Source organism: Rhinolophus sinicus, chromosome 14 (genome assembly GCF_057876585.1).
Source record: "Rhinolophus sinicus isolate RSI-liver-muscle chromosome 14, RSI-T2T, whole genome shotgun sequence".
NCBI classification, from domain to species: Eukaryota; Metazoa; Chordata; class Mammalia; order Chiroptera; family Rhinolophidae; genus Rhinolophus; species Rhinolophus sinicus.
The window spans coordinates 5,882,893-5,901,037 of NC_142514.1; the positions used below are offsets into that span (position 1 = coordinate 5,882,893).

General features: G+C 43.3%; 1 protein-coding gene across 5 annotated transcripts in view; it reads left to right on the forward strand.

The window, feature by feature from the left end:
• Window positions 1-15,806, forward strand: part of CA6 (carbonic anhydrase 6) — a 28,393-nt gene extending 12,587 nt beyond the window's left edge. For all 5 annotated transcript variants that reach the window (XM_019746674.3, XM_074334096.2, XM_019746675.3 and 2 more), the window contains 6 exons: window positions 4,337-4,485; window positions 5,166-5,258; window positions 8,722-8,791; window positions 11,307-11,464; window positions 13,419-13,542; window positions 15,357-15,806. In XM_019746674.3, coding sequence (XP_019602233.2) covers window positions 4,337-4,485; window positions 5,166-5,258; window positions 8,722-8,791; window positions 11,307-11,464; window positions 13,419-13,542; window positions 15,357-15,466 — 704 coding nt within the window. In that variant the 3' untranslated portion in view covers window positions 15,467-15,806. The remainder of the gene's footprint in view (window positions 1-4,336; window positions 4,486-5,165; window positions 5,259-8,721; window positions 8,792-11,306; window positions 11,465-13,418; window positions 13,543-15,356) is intronic.
• Window positions 15,807-18,145: the final 2,339 nt, after the last annotated feature.

The window sequence follows — 18,145 nt, forward strand, 5'->3', positions numbered from 1 at the left end:
TAGTTTGCAGATATTTTCTTCCAGTCTGTGGCTTGTCTTCTAATTCTCTTGATACTATCTTTTGCAGAATAGAAGTTTTAATTTTAATAAAGTCCAACTTATCAATTATGTCTTTCATTGATCATGTCTTTGGTGTATCTAAAAAGGCATTATTTTCCAGGAATTTTTTTTTTTTTTTTTTTAAGATTTTATTGGGGAAGAGGAACAGGACTTTATTGGGGAACAGTGTGCACTTCCAGGACTTTTTCTCCAAGTCAAGTTGTTGTCCTTTCAATCTTAGTTGTGGAGGGTTCTGTTCAGCTTCAAGTTGTTGTTCTTTCAGTCTTAGTTGTTGAGGGCGCAGCTCAGCTCCAGGTCCAGTTGCCGTTGCTAGTTGCAGGGGGTACAGCCCACCATCTCTTGTGGGAGTCGAACCAGCAATCTTGTGGTTGAGAGGACGCACTCCCACCAACTGAGCCATCCGGGAGCTCAGCAGCAGCTCAGCTCAAGGTGCCATGTTCAATTTTAGTTGCAGGGGGCGCTGCCCACCATCCCTTGCGGGAGTCAAGGAATTGAACTGGCAACCTTGTGGTTGAGAGCCCACTGGCCCATTTGAGAATCGAACCGGCAGCCTTCGGAGTTAGGAGCACGGAGCTCTAACCGCTTGAGCCACCGGGCCGGCCCCATTTTCTAGGAGTTTTATAGTTTTGCATTTTACATGTAGATCTCTGATTTATTTTGACTTGTTTTTGGTGAAGAATGTAAGGTCTGTGTCTAGATTCTTTTTTTTTTTGCCTGTGGATGTCCAGTCGTTCCATTTGTTGAAGAGACTCCATTGTGTTGCCTTTGCACCGTCATCAAAGATCCAGTTGACTGTATTTATGTGGGTCTGTTTCTGGGCTCTCTGTTCTGTTCCACTGACCTACTTTTCTGTTCCTTCACTGGTACCACACCGTCTTGATTACTGTAGCTTAGTAGTAAGTCTCGGAGTTGGGTAGTGTCAGTCCTCTGCCTTGGTTCTTCTTCAATATTGAGTTGGCTGTTCTGGGTCTTTTGCCTCTTCATCCAAACTTGAGAATCAATTTGTTTATACTCACAAAACAACTTGCTGGGATTTTTATTGGGATTGTGTTGAATCTATAGATCGAGTTGAAAAGAACTGACATCTTGGCCATCTTGAGTCTTCCTAGCCAGGAACATGGATTGTCTCTCCATTTATTGAGTTCTTTGATTTTTTTCATCAGTTTTGTAGTTTTCCTCATATATATCTTGTACATATTTTGTTAGATATATACCTACATATTTAAGTTTTGAGGGTGGTGATATAAATGGTAATGTGTTTTTAATTTCAAGTTCTACTTTATATTTATATTTTATGTGCCCCATTTTTATTATTAAACAGACATAAAATTACATTTCAATAAAAAGAAATTGAAAACACACTTGGATATTGCGATAAATTGCTACAAAAGTTTCTAAAGCTTATCCTCGATTTCTCCGCTTTGTTGTAGACTTAGTTATAGTTGGTGGACTTCTAACAGTTGGTGGAGGAGTACTGATCAATATATGTGTTTTTAATTCTCTCAAATACATATTCATAGGCTCCAGAAAAGCTTAAAATCCTGAGGTACTGGGCTTCTGGTGTTTAGTGGGAAAAACAACACTGTTCTCTCGATAGGCCCCGTCAGCCTCTCTGCTTGTTAGGCTCCTTGAGAGGAGGGACCACCTCTCATTCACCTGTCTGTCCCAGTACCTGGCCCAGAGCGTGGCACAGGTGAGCTGCACTCGAGGGGAAAGACCTATACCTGAAAGGATAGACCCCCTAAAGAGGCATCCAGAAGTGATGCAGGTTCTGAGAAGGTTTGGATCTTTGAAGACTTGCAAGAGCAAGGCTGGTTTTGTCTTCTTTTAAAAACAAATTCTTATTTTGAAATAGTTCTAGATTAGAAAAATTGTAAAACTCATGCAGGGAAGTCCCACATACCCTTCTCCTACTTCCCCTAATACTATCATCTTTACGTCCTATAAGCACACTACACTGATACAACACGATTAACTGCTCTGCAGACCTCGTTTGAGTTTCATCACTTTCTCAATAATTTCCTTTTCCTGGGCCAAGAACTAATCCAGGGTCCCACGTTTCACTTTTCCATCACATCTCCTTAGTCTCCTCCAATCGGGGTCAGTTCCTTAGTCCTTCTTGGACTTTCATGGCCTTGACACTTTGCCATTGTTTCTTGGGCACAGAAAATGCTCAGATCATGTGGCTTTTCTGGTCTGATAAGAATTTTGTTAAATTAGTTTCAAACAATGGGGAGCAACCTCTTCTGGAAGTTCAATCAATTTTCAGAATTTGGAAGGTCCAGCAAGTGGATTTTTGGGGACAGAGATTTGACCTCACCTTTTTAAAGGAGGGTGCAGCTCACAGTGGCCCATGCGGGGATTGAACCAGCAACCCTGGTGCTACGAGCACTATGCGCCAACCAACTGAGCTAACTGGCCACCCCTGGTCTCACCTTTTTAAAAGCACAGTGAGAAGCTCAGAATTGCTGCCATTTCCCAATCTGGCCTGTGCTATCCTGTTGATCAGACTTGAGAATTGAGACATTCTGTCTGCCGGAAATTGGGTTTTAACAGGATATCTGCTATTGCTCAGATGAAGCTAATTGTCCATTTAAAAGCTCTGGCCTGGTCCTGAGCTCTCTAGTCTCTTGGCACAGATGACTGCCCATCTCCTCTTAAAGGCCCTTCTATTTTTTTCTATGTGAGCCTTGATTTTGAGCTGGCCACATTTTAAGCACTGAATACAAAGCCCGTGTTCTGCAAAAGAACACGAGAAAATCTCGGAGGCCGGATTCCTGCATTACAGCATATTACGTTATGAGTTTAATCACAGCTTCCTGCTGCTTTAGACAATTTGGAAGGGAAGAAAGGGCATTTGACAGGTACCAAATACCTAATATTTGCTCTTTTAGAAAACTGACTTGTCGATAACCACCTTTGATGACTTTAAAGACCTTCCTAACAGGACAGGTGCTGCCTGTCCCTTTCCAAATCCTGAATTATAACCTCATAGATATTTCTCTTTGTCAGTCTCTGGTGTCACTCTCCATGTCTTCCTTTTGCCTGGCTCATTCTGAAAGATAGAGATTTCTCTAAGGCTGGGGCCTGTGAAATGAACAAAGGCTGTTGTGTGACCAAAGTGACTGCCTATAGGAAGTCATAGGACAGGAGACGGGAGGAAGCTGGAAGAGTGGCAAGAGCCTAACATTTGAGGCTTCCATTGAAAGTCAGTCACATTCACTTGTCTTAATAGGGAAACCACTTCCTAGATGGTGTAGGTGCCTGACCACTGCAGTGTACACCTGAAGCTGAAGGCGAATAAAAATGAATGTCAATTATAATTACATATATATATAAATTATATGCATATGTTTATATAGTCACAGGATGTGGGGTACAGCATAAGGAATAGAGTCAGTGGAACTTAACACGTATATACAATGTCAGAGGGGTAGTAGATTGGGAGAGGGGGGTTATCACTTTGTGAGGGGTGTGAATGTTGAACTAGTACATTGTTCTGTACACCTGAAACTAATAATAATAAAAAAAGAAAATCAGTCACATTAAATGCCAAGCCAAGGGTCCATGTGTTCCCTGACTTGCTGCAGAATTTGGCCTCTTGTCTTCTGAAGACAAGTCGAGGTCTGTAATGGTGACATCTTATTCACGCCCAGTTCTGCCCTGACTGATGTACTGTGTGACTCTGAGCAAGTCTTTCCACCTCCCCGGGGCGGCTTCCTTGTCCATAAGAGTGTTGAAGCCCCTCAGGAGTGGAGTAGGTTGTTGGCTGGGCTACTTCTAGACAGATATGTGGGATGAGGATTTTAGCCACATCACGAAGAAGACAACAATCTCAACTTGGCCTGACAAACAGTGCTCACTCTGGGTAGTAATAGTAATCAAAGGGGTCCCAAGAGGCCCCTCTTCCTATTTCTACACTGGGGGCAAATTTCAAAAGGGCCAGAGGTGGAGAACAGAATTCTGCTTTCCATACCCATTGGCCAGTTTCCCAGGGCCACCTCTTTGATGTGCCACTTTGTGGTCCTGCCCCTGACCTTCTTGTTCTGGGTGGGAAGTTGTATGCCTTGGGAGAGGCACCTGCCCAGCCCAGCTTACTCAGTGCCTGGTCCCCATCGTGCCGTCCTCCCATTGGTGACCCTGCTCCTGACATTCTAAGCCAGTCTGTAGCACCAGCTGCAGGAGTGGGCAGGTGGCCAGGGAGGCCGCCTAACCAGTAGGCCTGACTCATCCCCACCCACCTGCACCCCTCCCTACCCCTTTTCTTCTCTCCCAGTGCAGATCAGCTTGCCCCCAACCATGCGCATGACGGCCCCTGATGGCACCGAGTACACAGCCCTGCAGATGCACTTCCACTGGGGTGGCGCGTCCTCTGAGATCAGTGGGTCTGAGCACACCATCGATGGGATCAGATATGTGACGGAGGTACCTTGAGGACCCCGACCAGTTCCTCTCCCTCAAACCCCATTGTCACTTTTCTTATTAAAACAGCTGAAAAGACTTTGTGCAATGGTGACAGCCAAGTCACCGCAGTCATTCATTCACAGCTATTCATTGATCACTGCTATGTGCCGGGGGCTTAGGCAGGGTCTCTGCCCTCACAGAAGTCATAGCAAGGCAGGAGTTCACAGCCCACACAGTTGGGCATGCCCTCTTTAGTTTCAGCTGGATTTCTATGTTCCCAGATTTTCTGGGTTCCCTCTCTTGCTTAGGTGGCCCTTAGGGCGACCACAGATTTACAGTGGCCTCCTGGGGCGAAGGGGCTCATGTCTATTCCATAGAGACCTCAGGAGAACCCAGGGACCTCACATGATCCCTCTGGACTCTGCCAGCTTGTCTGCTTGCAGGGAGGTGGGATCAGGGAAATGCCCTTGAATGTCCATCTTCCCAGAATCCCACTCATGCTCTTTCCATCCTTGGAGAATTTTCTGGTCTTGATAGATCTCATTGCTTAGATGGAGGGAGATGGAGGTCGGAGTTGTTTGTGTGGGACCATCTGAGGTCTTAGATGGAGCATCTTTTTTTCTTTTCCTCCTTCCCTGAAAACCTGAAGCATTAGAAGTCTATATGAACTGCCCTTGACTTACCTTTTCTTGCCCCCACAGATTCACGTCGTGCACTACAATTCTAAATACAGCAGCTACGATATAGCCAAGAGTGAACCGGATGGTTTGGCTGTGCTGGCAGCCCTCATTGAGGTAGGCTGAAACTATGCATGTGAAGCTATAGATTGGCACCCACACAAGGTGTTAAGTATAGGTGAAGGGTGTCCCTGTCTATCCCTCCTCATCCATTCCTGAGCTCACAATTCTTGGAAATGCTAACTCAATGGAAGATTTACCCTTTTTCCAGCCCTGGCTCACACTCCCTGTGTTCTTTCTGTGTTATCATCCTTGGGGACCTTGGATAACTTGGACAAGTTGACTTAAAAGAGGTAGGATCACAGAAGGGTTGACTGAACATCAAGTGGTCTGAGGGGAAGGGAAAGTCTGTGACCCGCCAGGCAAAGGCAACACCTCAGCATTTCTAAGAAGTCTGGCAGGTGGGACTTATGACTAGGTGGCAAGGTGTACTGAGTAAATCCGATCCCCCTGAAGCAAGTATTAAGTTGGATAAAATTGTCACGAACAACCATATCAATGCGTTGGAAATGGACCAAGGCAAACCACAATTTAGGCATTTATTTATGAAAAGTAGCTAAAATGTTGAGTAAGAACAATGGTAGTCTGTGGACTTCTTGTTGGGGGCTGTTCCCATCCCCACCCCCTAACTTGGTCAGCAAGGTCGTTTTATAAGGGTAGGCTGGACAGGAAAACCAGCAGCTTCACAGCCTGGGAGTGGGGGACTGGCTTGATTCGGGGTATAAGTTGAAAACTCATGGTCGGGGGACTGTCAGTAAAAGTAGCAAACTTGACAGAAAAGACAGAAAACTTGCAGCTCTGATAGTTTGAGATTCAGTCCCAGTTGGGTTTGAGTGGCAAGTGGCAGACCCATCAGAAATTTATCGGAGAGATCCTGGAAAAGAGAGAGCCAAAGAAGGACTATGTAGGCTGCCCAAGAGGTGGAAAGTAAAGCATTTGGCCCCTAGGAATCCAGGCTAAAAATAATATTTAAGAGCTGAGCAGAGACAGATACAGTCAGATATAGAGGGAAGAAGGCGATGTGATGATGGGGCAGAGATTGGAGTGATGCAGCTGCTACCTGAGGACCGCCAAGGATGGCTTGCAACAACCAGAAGATAGAAAAAGGCAAGGAAGCACCTTTCCTGGAGCCTTCAGACGGAGGATGGCCCTAGTGACACCTTGATTCAGACTTGTGGCCTCCAGAACTGCGAGAGAATACATTTCTGTTGTTTTAAGAAAAACAAACAAGCAAACAAATTGAACAGGACCAGGACATTGGCTGCAACATCCTGCTGGCAAGACACATCCTGCCGATGAAGTGCAGGCAAATTACTAAACACACACACCCCCCTCAGGACAATGTAAAAAACCATAATTCAGATTTACTACCATGAATTATCTAAAATGTCCAGTTTTCAACAAAAAAGTTGGGCATGCAAAGAAATAGGAAAATGTGATCATTTAGGAGAACAAAAGCAGTCAACAGAAACCTACTCTGAGTGGACCCAGAGTGATTTAGCAGATAGTAGTTTAAAACAGCTATCATAAATATATTCAAAGGTTTAAAAGAAACTATAGTCAAAAAATTAAAGGAAAATATGGTGACAATGATCCAAAAAAGGAACTCTCAATAGAGAAATAGAAACTACAAAAATGCACCAAATGGAATGTGTAGAGCTGAAAAGTATATTAACCAAAATGAAAATACAGTGGTACCTCGGCTTTCGAACATAATCCATTCTGAAAGACCGTTCAAGTTCTGAAACATTCAAAAACCGAGGCATGGTTTCCCCATAGAGAGTAATGCAAAATGGATTAATCCGTTCCAGGACTTTAAAATCAACCCCTAAAACTGCAAATTTAGCATGAATTTTACTATCTAATGATACCATAGATCCATAAAATTTATGGCGTTTGTAAACCGAAATGTTTGTCAATGGAGACTTTCAAAAACCAAGGTACCACTGTATTCACGACATGGGCTCAAAGCAGATTTGCGGCAACAAAAGAAAGAATCAGTGCATTTGAAGACAGATCAAATAAATTATTCAATCTGAAGAACAAAGAAAAAATATTAAAGAAAAATGTACATAGACTTATAGACTCATAGGGATAAGATCACCCATCCCAACATTTATATAATGGGAGTTCCAGAAGGAGAGGAGAGAGATAAATGGCAGAAAAATATGTTGACGAAATAATGGTCAAAATTTCCCCAAATTTGATGAAAAACATTAATTTACCAGTTCAAGAAACTAAACAAACCCCATGTCTGATAAACATCTAGACACATCAAAGTCAAACTGCTGAAAGCAACAAGAGAAAAAGGATTCATTATATATACAGACTGACAGTACAACTAATGGCTGATTCTCACAGTACAATTAATAGCTGACTTCTCATTAGAAACAAGTCATCAGAAGGCAGTGGAATAAATGTCAACCAGGAAGCCTATATCCAACTAAACCACCCTTCAAAAATGAGGCAAAATAAAGACATTCCCAGATAAACCAAAACTGAGATAATTGCTAGTAGACCTGTCTTACAAGAAATATTAAAGAAAATCCTTCTGGCTGAAAGAAAATGACACCAGACAGTAATTCAAATCCATGGAAAGAAATGAAGAGTGCCAGAAATGGTAAATACAAAGACCATATACGCATATTCTTTGTCTTAAAAAAAAAATCTATAAGATCACCTAAACCAATAATAAGAATAGCAGTGTATTGTTGGGTTTATAATACATGTAGCTATAATTACATATGACAAAAATAGAAGCTAGGGAAAACAATAGAGCTATATTGGAGCAAAGTCATATATTTTACTGGAATTAAGTTAGTATCAACCTGACATAGATTGTGATGTTATAATAAGTTGTGTATCATAATCACCAGTGCAACCACTAAGAAAATAACTAAACATGGTTCAATGGTACACTAAAAGTATTTGTTTAACACGAAAGGTGGAACAGAAGAACAAAAAAAATGTGACACATTTAGAAAACAAATAGCAAATGGCAGTTTAAATCCAAGAAATCTGAATTTATACACAGTGGGAGAAGAACTGGATCAACACAGAAAAGACAGAAAAGAACCACTGAAAATAGACCTTTTTCACCAAAACAACTTTACTGACATGTAAAAGGTCAACACGCATACAAAAAACTGAAGAGTGGTTGGCAGTGGGCAGAATGGAGTGGTTTGGCCCTGGACATCTGGCTCTCCTGCACCCAGTCAAGTCCTGACAGTGTCACTGGGATATTTTAACAGTGACCTTTGGCCATTACCTGAGTACATCACCAAGAAGCTCCCTTCCCTGGAAGCTGCCACAGTGCTTCAGATCTTGTCTCCCCAGAGGAGACTGGTGAGCCCAGGCAGCTGGTGGCAGAGAACAGCCAGATGTGTCCCCAGCACAACTGGGGCATGGATGTGGCCACTTCCCAGCCCTCAGGGGCTGCCCAGTCAGCCAAAACGCCTAATAGTTGTGTGCCGGAGGTCTCTTCCCCACTTAGGTTACCTGCTCTGTGTTTCTCCCACAGGTCAAAGATCACACTGAAAACACTTATTACAGTGACTTCATTTCTCACTTGAAAAACGTCAAGTTTGCAGGTAAGGGAAAGCCAACAGTGGCTGCAGGTGGGAAGAGGAAGGAATGTGAGTGTAAGGTGGTGACAGGAGGGCAGAAAAGGGTGGTGCTGGGGGGGAGGGTGGCAGATAAGACCTGTCAGGAGAGTGGACCCCTCCCTGTGTGAGGTCTCATGTTCCAGCAATTCCTGCTGTTGACTCAGGCCTTGAACACCTCTGAGAAACCTATTCATAAACTCTTATCTGTTGATTCCCATGATTGGAACTTATGGATGGCCGGAGTTCCACTAACTAGGGATAAGTTCACTTAAGTGATTGTCACCTCTGATCCCCACTGGTATGAGGATCCTGGTCACTAGAGAGAGATGCCCTCCTCAGCTTCAAGCTGAGAAGAATCTCAAGTGTGAAGCCCCTCATCATCGTCGAGCCTGGATACAAAGACATGGGGAGCTGGTCTCCCTTCCCTCTGCCTCCAGAAGGCCGAGTTCCTGTCAGAGTGACGGCCTACTCCCATGGTCAACCCTTGACATTGAGCATTGCCCATGCCAGCTCTGAGGCCTGGTTTTGTGCATCCCACTTGCCCACATCTCCCAGCGTCCAGCTCCCTGACGTCTGTCCTCACTCCGTTCCCCAGTTCTCCTGACCTCCAATCCCTGGGCCTCCCACATCATTGATTTCTTACCCTTCCTTGGATCTTTCCACTCAGTACACAACTCTGCTCTAATACCTCCCACCTCAACATACACACACACACACACACAAATATCTTTTGCCCTACCCTTCCCACCTTCCACCCCATTTCCAGCTCACCTTGAAAGAGTTGTCTAACAATCCTGTTCTATTTTCTCACCCATCCTAAGCTGGCTCCACCACTCCACCGAGCCTTAAAGGTCACCCAATTGTCAGATCTACTGCCCCCTTCTCTCCCCTTCTCTTAATCAACCTCAAAACAATGATTCATTACACTTGGCTCTCTTTCTGGTCTCATTCTGGCCACACCCTGCCCCACCCCCAGCTCTGCTCCTTTTTTCTGGCTTCTGCCCTAATGTTGGAGGGAGCCCAACTCTGCCTTTCCTCAACAGCCTCATTCAGTCCCATGGCCTGAATTGCCATCTCTAGGCTGTGGACTCCAAAAATCTACATCTGGTCCCCCACGCAGTGACAGCATCAGGCAAGACAGGTGAGGCAACGTGGACACAAGAACCATCTGGCTAATTTATTGACCATGAACAAAGCCAGCAGGAGAAACCACAGGCCTGTGGGCTAACGAAAGAGTTTCCTTGAATTCACTGAGCTCAGATAATCCACTTCTAATAACTGACCCTGATACATTTCTTTTTCCAATTCAGTAAATTCTGCTTCTGATCAATACTACCCACAACCCAGGCCTCTCTCTGAACTCCAGCTTCCTTTTTCGAGCCATTTCCTTGATATTGCCATGTGGATCTAAACTCAGCGTAGCCAAAACATAACTCTGCACTGCCCTGTCCTTCCAGGCTTGACCCTAAACTGACTTTCTCACCTCAGCAAAGCCTGTCATCATGCATCTCATGTTTAAGCCCCAAGCCCCAAAATCATTCTTGATTTTCCTAGTTCTCTTAATCCCCACATCCAAACCATCAGCAGGTCCTATTGTTTTTATCTCTCTGCTTTCAACGCCTTTGGGTACTTACCCAGAAGTAGAATTACTGAATCATATGTAATTCCATGTTTAATTGTTTAAGGAACTGCCACATTGTTTTCCACAGCAGCTGCACCATGGTTCTGGAATTCTTGACTCACTTAACTATATTAGAGTTACGAAACGAAACCTAAGCAATAGAGCCCTTTAGAAGGTTATAGCTTAAAATCTTTCCAATAATAAAACTTAGCAATCTTTTGTGTGCTGTGGAGGCTTCAGACACCCTGCAGGAAGTCCCTCGCCTACTCGCCACCTGTGGCTAAGCTGGGTTCCCAGCGGGTGTGGCAGAAAGAGCTCAGGACCAGAGGCCTGAGCCTGGGCCCCCACGTGGTTCCGAGTCTGACCTTCTAATCTGTATCCATCCACTTCTAAATGAGCCCAAACCAAGGAACTTTGTTCTTGGAGGGCACTTACCCAGAAGCCCCTAGAGGTCATAATTAATTTCTTTCATGGATCGTAACACATAATCACATCCTAACAATGAAAATGGTGATGAAGACAGTTACAGTCATGAGTACCTGCCCATGTGCTAGGTCCATGCCAGCACTTTGTAAACACATTCTCCTTTACCCTCAGAGCAATCCTACTGATTGTTCCCTTTTCACAGATGAAGAAATAGCCGCAGAGGGGTGAGCTTCTGGCCAGGGCCACTCCGCCAGGAGGAGGCATCTGAGAAAGTCTTTCCCCGAAGGCTTCACCCTCCGCAAAGCAGCAAACTGGGGAAATGGTTTCCCAATAATCAGCTTCGGCGTCCTTCTGCTTAAATCAAGAGATCTGAGTACGGCCTGCGTCTGAGCTGTCTTCCCAAGGGGCAGCAGTTTTTCCTAACATTCTCTTATCTCTTGTCCCTTCTGTTAGGACAAAGCACAGTTCTGAGCGGCCTCGACATTCAGGACATGCTGCCTGCAAACCTCCACCATTACTACAGCTACCGCGGGTCACTCACCACCCCTCCCTGTACCGAGAACGTCCACTGGTTTGTGCTGGCAGATTCCGTGAAGCTCTCCAAGGCACAGGTAATGCATGGCGTCACTTCACCAGTCTCCCCTTTTGACTTCCTGGCTAACAAGAATGTTTCCCCAGATGTCGCCTAATGTCAACCCGGGGCTCCTGGGGTTTTCCATGTACATGGCAACGTGCCTCACCTATATTGCCATGGACAATCTTACTAGTGCTGTGGCAGAAATAGGCAAACAGGCGGCAGGGGGCCCAAGGAACCATAGTTGATGCAGCAAACGGACTGGAGCCTGATCCACATCAGAGGAAAAGAGCTGCATCGCAAAGACAAATATTTATGGAGTGCTGCTCTTGGAAGCACTCTTCTAGGCCCTCGATACACAAAATCCCTGTGCTCGTGGAGCTTAGAGTCTAACTTCATGAATGGCTTTAGGCAAGAAGGATAGATTCTCATTTAGCTCTGTACCGTGCTGAAATACCTGCAGCCTTTGCGGAGATAAGCTGTATCAGTCATCTTTTGTCTTCCAGCATAGCGTGGACACATAATAAATATTTGCTGAGTTAGATAACGGACAAATGTACTGAGGCTGCAAAGCAAAGTTGATATTTCCTTCTGGGTGATGTTCATAGAAACAAATATTCCTTTTTCTTAAATTTTTCATTTTCCTAATCCCGGAAAAGGTGGAAAGACCCCTATTCAAGGATATCCACACATAAAAATGTTCCAACCAGGTTGGAAGTTTCCCCAGATACCTACCTAACAGAAGCAAATGTAAATTATCTCTGGAAAAATGCACCTTAAATCCAGATATTGAAGAATTTCCACAAATAAAATTAACTGAAATGAGCTCAATTAAAAAAAATCACAAAATACAAAAGGAAAAAGACACTATGAGTATCAGCAGAATCAGACCTACAAAGATTTCAAGTAGAGAAGATATCAGACATTTAATATAAAATAAGAATGTTTAATATGTATAAAATGCATAATGTTAATATGTATGATTAAACACATTTAGTATATTTAATATGTTTAAGAGTTTTAAATATGAGAAAAGAACAATAAAGTGTAAAAATTACCAAGTAGATTTAGGAAAAAAAAACCCAAATAGAATTTCTAGAAATGAAAAGATAGTAACTGAAATGAACAACTCAATGAGTATGTTTAATAGCATGTTACATGTAGTTCAGGAATGAATTAGTAAACTAGAATACAGAGCTGAGAAAATTATCTACAATGCAGTACAAAGAGAAAAAAACCAGAAATATGAAAAAGAAGTAGAGACGCAGAGCATATAATGAAATCGTTTAACAAATGTCTAATTGAAATTCTAGGAGAAGAGGGGTAGTATAGAGAAGAAGTATGATTTGAGAAATATTGGCTGACAATTTTCCAAAAGAGTTGAAAGACACCAAGTCATATATTCAGTAAGCCCAATGAGTCATTGTAAACTTTTTAAAAAACCCATATTAAACACATCACAGTGAAACCACAAAACATAAAAGACAAAGAAAATATTTAAAAATCAGCCAGAGAGTAGAAACAGATTATCATGAAAAGAGTTCTATTAGACTGAGAGTTGATTCAATGCAGCAAGAATGAAAGTAAGAAAGCAGTGGAATCATATTTTCAAAGCACAAAGAGAAATGAATAGCTGATCTAGAATTGTACCTGCAGCAAAAAATTTATTTCAGACAAAATACAGATATTTTCAGAAAAATAAAAATTGCTACTTGATATGTCTCTGTTTACTTCTTCCTCTCTTTTCTACTGTTGATCAAATACTCATAGAAAAAGATTAAAAGAGATTTTTGGAAGAATAAATGGATGAATGGATGCTATAGAATGTGCAATGCCTGGCACATCGCACCCAAAACCTCCTCTGGACTCGAGACCTCGCAAATGCTTTATCAGAGTTATATAAATTCAAGATCTAGTTCAATTTCTAACTAACTTTTTAAAAATCACCCAGTGCCTCTTCCTCTCCATAATGCACTTCCTCTTGCCTGCAGATTTGGAAGCTAGAGAACTCCTTATTGGATAACCAAAACAAGGTGCTCCGCAACGATTATCGCAGGACCCAGCCCCTGAACAACAGAGTGGTGGAGGCCAACTTCATGTATCACCCTGACCATCGTAAGAGCAACTCTTATTTACTCGTTGCAATGTCTTGACTCCTGTTTTCTTCCTTCTCTGGGCGGACCCATTTCGTCTGGCAATAGTAAGGGAAGGAGAGTCATCTAAACAGCAGGAGGCTCAGACAGACCAATCCGTACAGGGCTTGGGCAAAGGGGACGACTCATTGACTCAGTCCTGGCAGTGATGGCAGAGGAGTCAATGAGGGTGGGTGACTATATGATTTATTACCTACCTGGTGGTCTTGGTCAAAGGCAGTAGGAGAAACAAGATGTCAGCCTTTGGGAAACAAGATGCCCAGATGCTCCCATAAAAGTGTAGGCTGAGGTTAACCTTATTTCACTCAAATTATTTCCCACACACCTTTATCGAGCCCATTCCCAACTCCTCCTCCAGGTGGGGATAACCAGACCACAGATTGTTTACTACACTTTGGGGGGATCAAGCCCCAACACCAGGGCACTGGAAGTAGGTACAGACAGTCCAGCTTCCCCTGGAATCACTAATCCATCGGGTCAGGCTCCAAATGTGTGCTTGGCTCACCTCATTTCTGGGGTTATAAGAATGTAAATATTCTGCAATTTTCTCCAATTTGTTTTTTGTCTGCTTCTCTGTAAAGCTGTAGTGAACCATACACATTCCCTGAATTTATCGTCTTTACAATCTATTTCCATTAACCGTTCCCGACACCTTTACATCCTCTAACACAGTAAAATCAGTCTCCAGTCAACATTACCCACATCTCTATATGTATCTTTCAAGATTTTTAAATCTCCATACGTACTCCACCCACCTCCCCACCCCCACAGCAAAATAAAGGCCCATTTGTGCTTTTCTCTCCATCTTTCCTTCTCGGTTCATTTATTGTCTTCCCTGCATCAGTCTGCTCCTCCAGTATGATATTAAGAGAGAAAAATGATACCAGCTATAATGATCATTTCGCATGTTACACTATATACAACTGCTTTTTCCAAAGGGTGGCTTCCTCCTCAGCAGGTCCAGTCGCTAGCAGGCTAGCCAGAGGGGCCTTAGACCCACTGATCTCTCTCCTTGTTCTAATTTTGCCATGTTCCCATTTTCCCTAATAACATTTTACACTATTTCTGCAACAGGCACAGGTTGTCCTGTTTCCCACATGCCACATCTCAAATGCTTTTTCTATGGGTGGAGGGGTACCCAATGTACCCTCATGAGGGACCTCAGATGTTCTAGATACCCTTGTCTTAGACCACAAGGTCCCATACTGCGGCTTGCCTGTAGGCCCACTGTGGCCCTTCTGAGACTCATTGTTTAGGATTATTACTTCAATTCCCAGTAGATAGTAAGAAGACTTCTTGCCCCACCCCCGGCCGAGGGATCTGAATGATGGTCTGCCTTTGCTAGTAAGAGAACAGAGAACTGTGCACCACCTCACTCCACCTGACCTCAGGCCCAGACTTCTAATGTAGCAGTGATTGTGTCCAGTCAAGCTGGTTGTGTGACCCACACGATATCATCTCCTAGTTCTATAGAGTTCCACCCAAGATGGGTCAATATGACCAACCCGTCAGTGAGGAATGATCTAAGAAACCAAGGTCCAAGAGTAAAACCATCTTCGACATGTCACCCCTTAGATTCTGGCAGCTTACAAGCCTAAATTCAGACACAGTGGGGAGGCTCGAAGCCAATGGGATGAGTACGTGGAGGGCATTCTAAGGAATCAAACATACTTTCCCTGAGAGCACATGTGCAGAATAATGTCTGGCTGTCTCACAGTCTCTGTTTTCATGACCTCCAAAGTTTTGACCTCTTCCCATTAACTCTTCTTTTTATAGACTATCATCTAGGCGCTGAGCTCCAGTTTTACCTACGCAAGATCGACAGTAACGTTGAGTACCTGAGAGAATATATTGAACAGAAAAAAGCAAAGAGAAAAAGCCAGTAGTGATGAGCTTATAGTGTGAGCTAGTACAGGAAGAGGACACCTTCCCCTGAGCCCACGCCGTGCCCTGAATCTGAAAAATCCTGTGTATCCAGATCACATCTCTCCCCGAGGCACCTGTTGAATTTCTGATTAAAACAAGGGGAAACCATCATCCATAAAAGGAAACGAGATGGCTTACATGTATGAGAAGGGATTCAAGTTGGATACCACCAATGGAAATTGATTGTAATAGGAATTTAACTATCCTCCTGTCAAATCATGCACGTTGATCTTTCTAAATTATAAACCAGCCTGAACTTCCCTGTAGCAGTTGAGTGTAATAAATAACTTTGGAAACTTATCATTTAAAAATTTCTCTTTTCTATTCCTGTATCGCATTTCAAAGATCCCTTCCTCGCACTATCCTAAGGGACCCAGGTGATGGGATAGAAATCAAGGTGGGAGGGATTTCCAGGACCAGGATTAAGAAAAAGGAGACATCCTTGTATTGAGAACTTGTTGATGTGGAGGTTTGGAGCAGTGATCATGTCCTGTGAATAAAAGAGAGGAGAGCAAGGAGGCAGGCTCTCGGGAGAGGTGGAGAGAGGACAGAGGGTCTCCATACAGAGCTCGTCCTTGTTAGTCAAATGGTGTCTGGTCTTGTCACCAGACCCAGATTCAAGTGCTAGTTCTACCATTCACTAGTCATACGAGACAATAAAATAACATGTCTTTTAGGGCTGTGGTTTGGTTAAATAAGACAAGGTTGAGAAGTACCCAGCAGAATAGCCATTATTTTCATTGGTCAGTTATGTGCACCCCACCCTCCAGCTTCCTCTTCACCTCTGATTGAGCTCACCTGCATTCTTTGGAATTCCTGTCTCTGCTGTCATTACTACCTGTGCTCGCCCATGTTGTTACTCATCATATCCAAAGCACTTCCACACCTGACTTCATTTACCCCTGGAACAATCCTCAAAGAAGCTGCATGTCCCCAGTTTACAGAAAAGACACCAAGAGGCAGAAAGGCCAGGTGACTCACCTGAGGTCTCCCAGGTAGAAGACAAATTTGGACCTAAGTCTTCTGTATCCAAGTTCTTTTAACTACAAAAGTCTTCCTTTTCAGTTCTCCAACAAGCTTCTGTAAAGCACTTGCTACATGCCAGACATTAGGCTAAGTACTGGGGTACACAGATGGGGGACGATGGGTTCCTATGCTGTTGGAGCTCAAGTCCAGTGAGTGGGACATTTAAATAAGCAACAACGTACATGAAAAATCCATTTGAATACCTACATTTTTGTATTTGGAAATTGCTTATTATTAAGAAATAAAAATAAATAACCAACCTCCCTACCATGAGGAGAACAACTGTTTAAAACCTCCACAGAGGAGCTGGTGCTTGGCCTGGGTTTGGAAGGCTGCAAAAGAACTCACCTGGTGAGCGAGAGAGGGAGGGGGCACTACAGCCCAAAGGAAAGTCACTGCTGATGGGAAAACACCGGGAAAGTGAGAGTAACTGGGTGCAGCCAGAGGACCAGATTCAAGGAACTGGCAGGGAAGGGAGGGTATAGTGGGGGAAGGTTAGGCATCACCAGTACCTCCTGTGCCACTCAAGGGCTTTGGACTTTATCCTGTGGGTGACCGGTGGCTAGTGCAGGCCTTTCAGCAGGGGAATGCCATGATGACAAGGTAAGATTTATTCTTTCTACCAGATATGAGATTCTATGCTGAACTGGAGATGAAACAATGAATTCTATAGCCAAGAAGCTTACGTTCCTTACATGGGGTGAGAGATGCTATAAACAAGTAAACAAAGATGTAAACAAACTGGGTTACACATGTCCATATGTGCTTGAAAACAAAGGAAAAAGGAACCCAAACTAATTATAATGGTTACCTAAAAGGGGGAGGCAGGGGAAAAGGTGGAGGATGGGGCTGAAAGATGGATTTTCTGGATACATCCTATTTGGTAGTTTTGGTTTTTTGGAGCCTTGGGTTTTACGTAATTATAAAACACAATTAAATTTAAAAGGTTTTTTTAAATCCCTAAAACTTAAGTCAACTTAAAATATGAAAACATAGTAAAATGATTTAACAATTGTACATTGAGTTGGTAGCATAAACAGAGAAGAATTTTTCCAAGTTATTTTAAACACAGTATATTTACTATCATACCTAGTGGGGTATATCCTAAGGACAAAGAATCCCTAAACAGTACTCAGCACTCATCAGTAATAATATTGGTATCGTTAATTTGACACTTTTTGTGTGAGTCTGTGTGTGTGTGTGTAATCACTGTACTATATTACTATATATGCATAAATAATTATGTTTATGTCCTTAGTAACAAGATTTTCAGCTTGAAAAAAACCCAGAGATCCAAATATAAAATCAAAACAGCTAAGTAAAAACCCCAGTAATCGTAAATTTGAAATGGGAAATATCAGCATGCATTTCTGAATTCTTTTTCTCTGAGAAGCATGTATTTCCTAGCTCTGTCCACCTTCAGGTGTGGAAACAACAGTAACCCTGTAGCAACGAACACCTGTACCCAAACGGGGGTCTCTCCATACGACTTCCCACTATGGGGCGCCAGGGCTCCTTGGAGAAATGGCTGATTCCAGATCTGGGCCAAGGATGACCAACATAAGCCTGGGATAGCCTTCTAGGCCAGAAAATGAGAAATCTAAGATGATTTG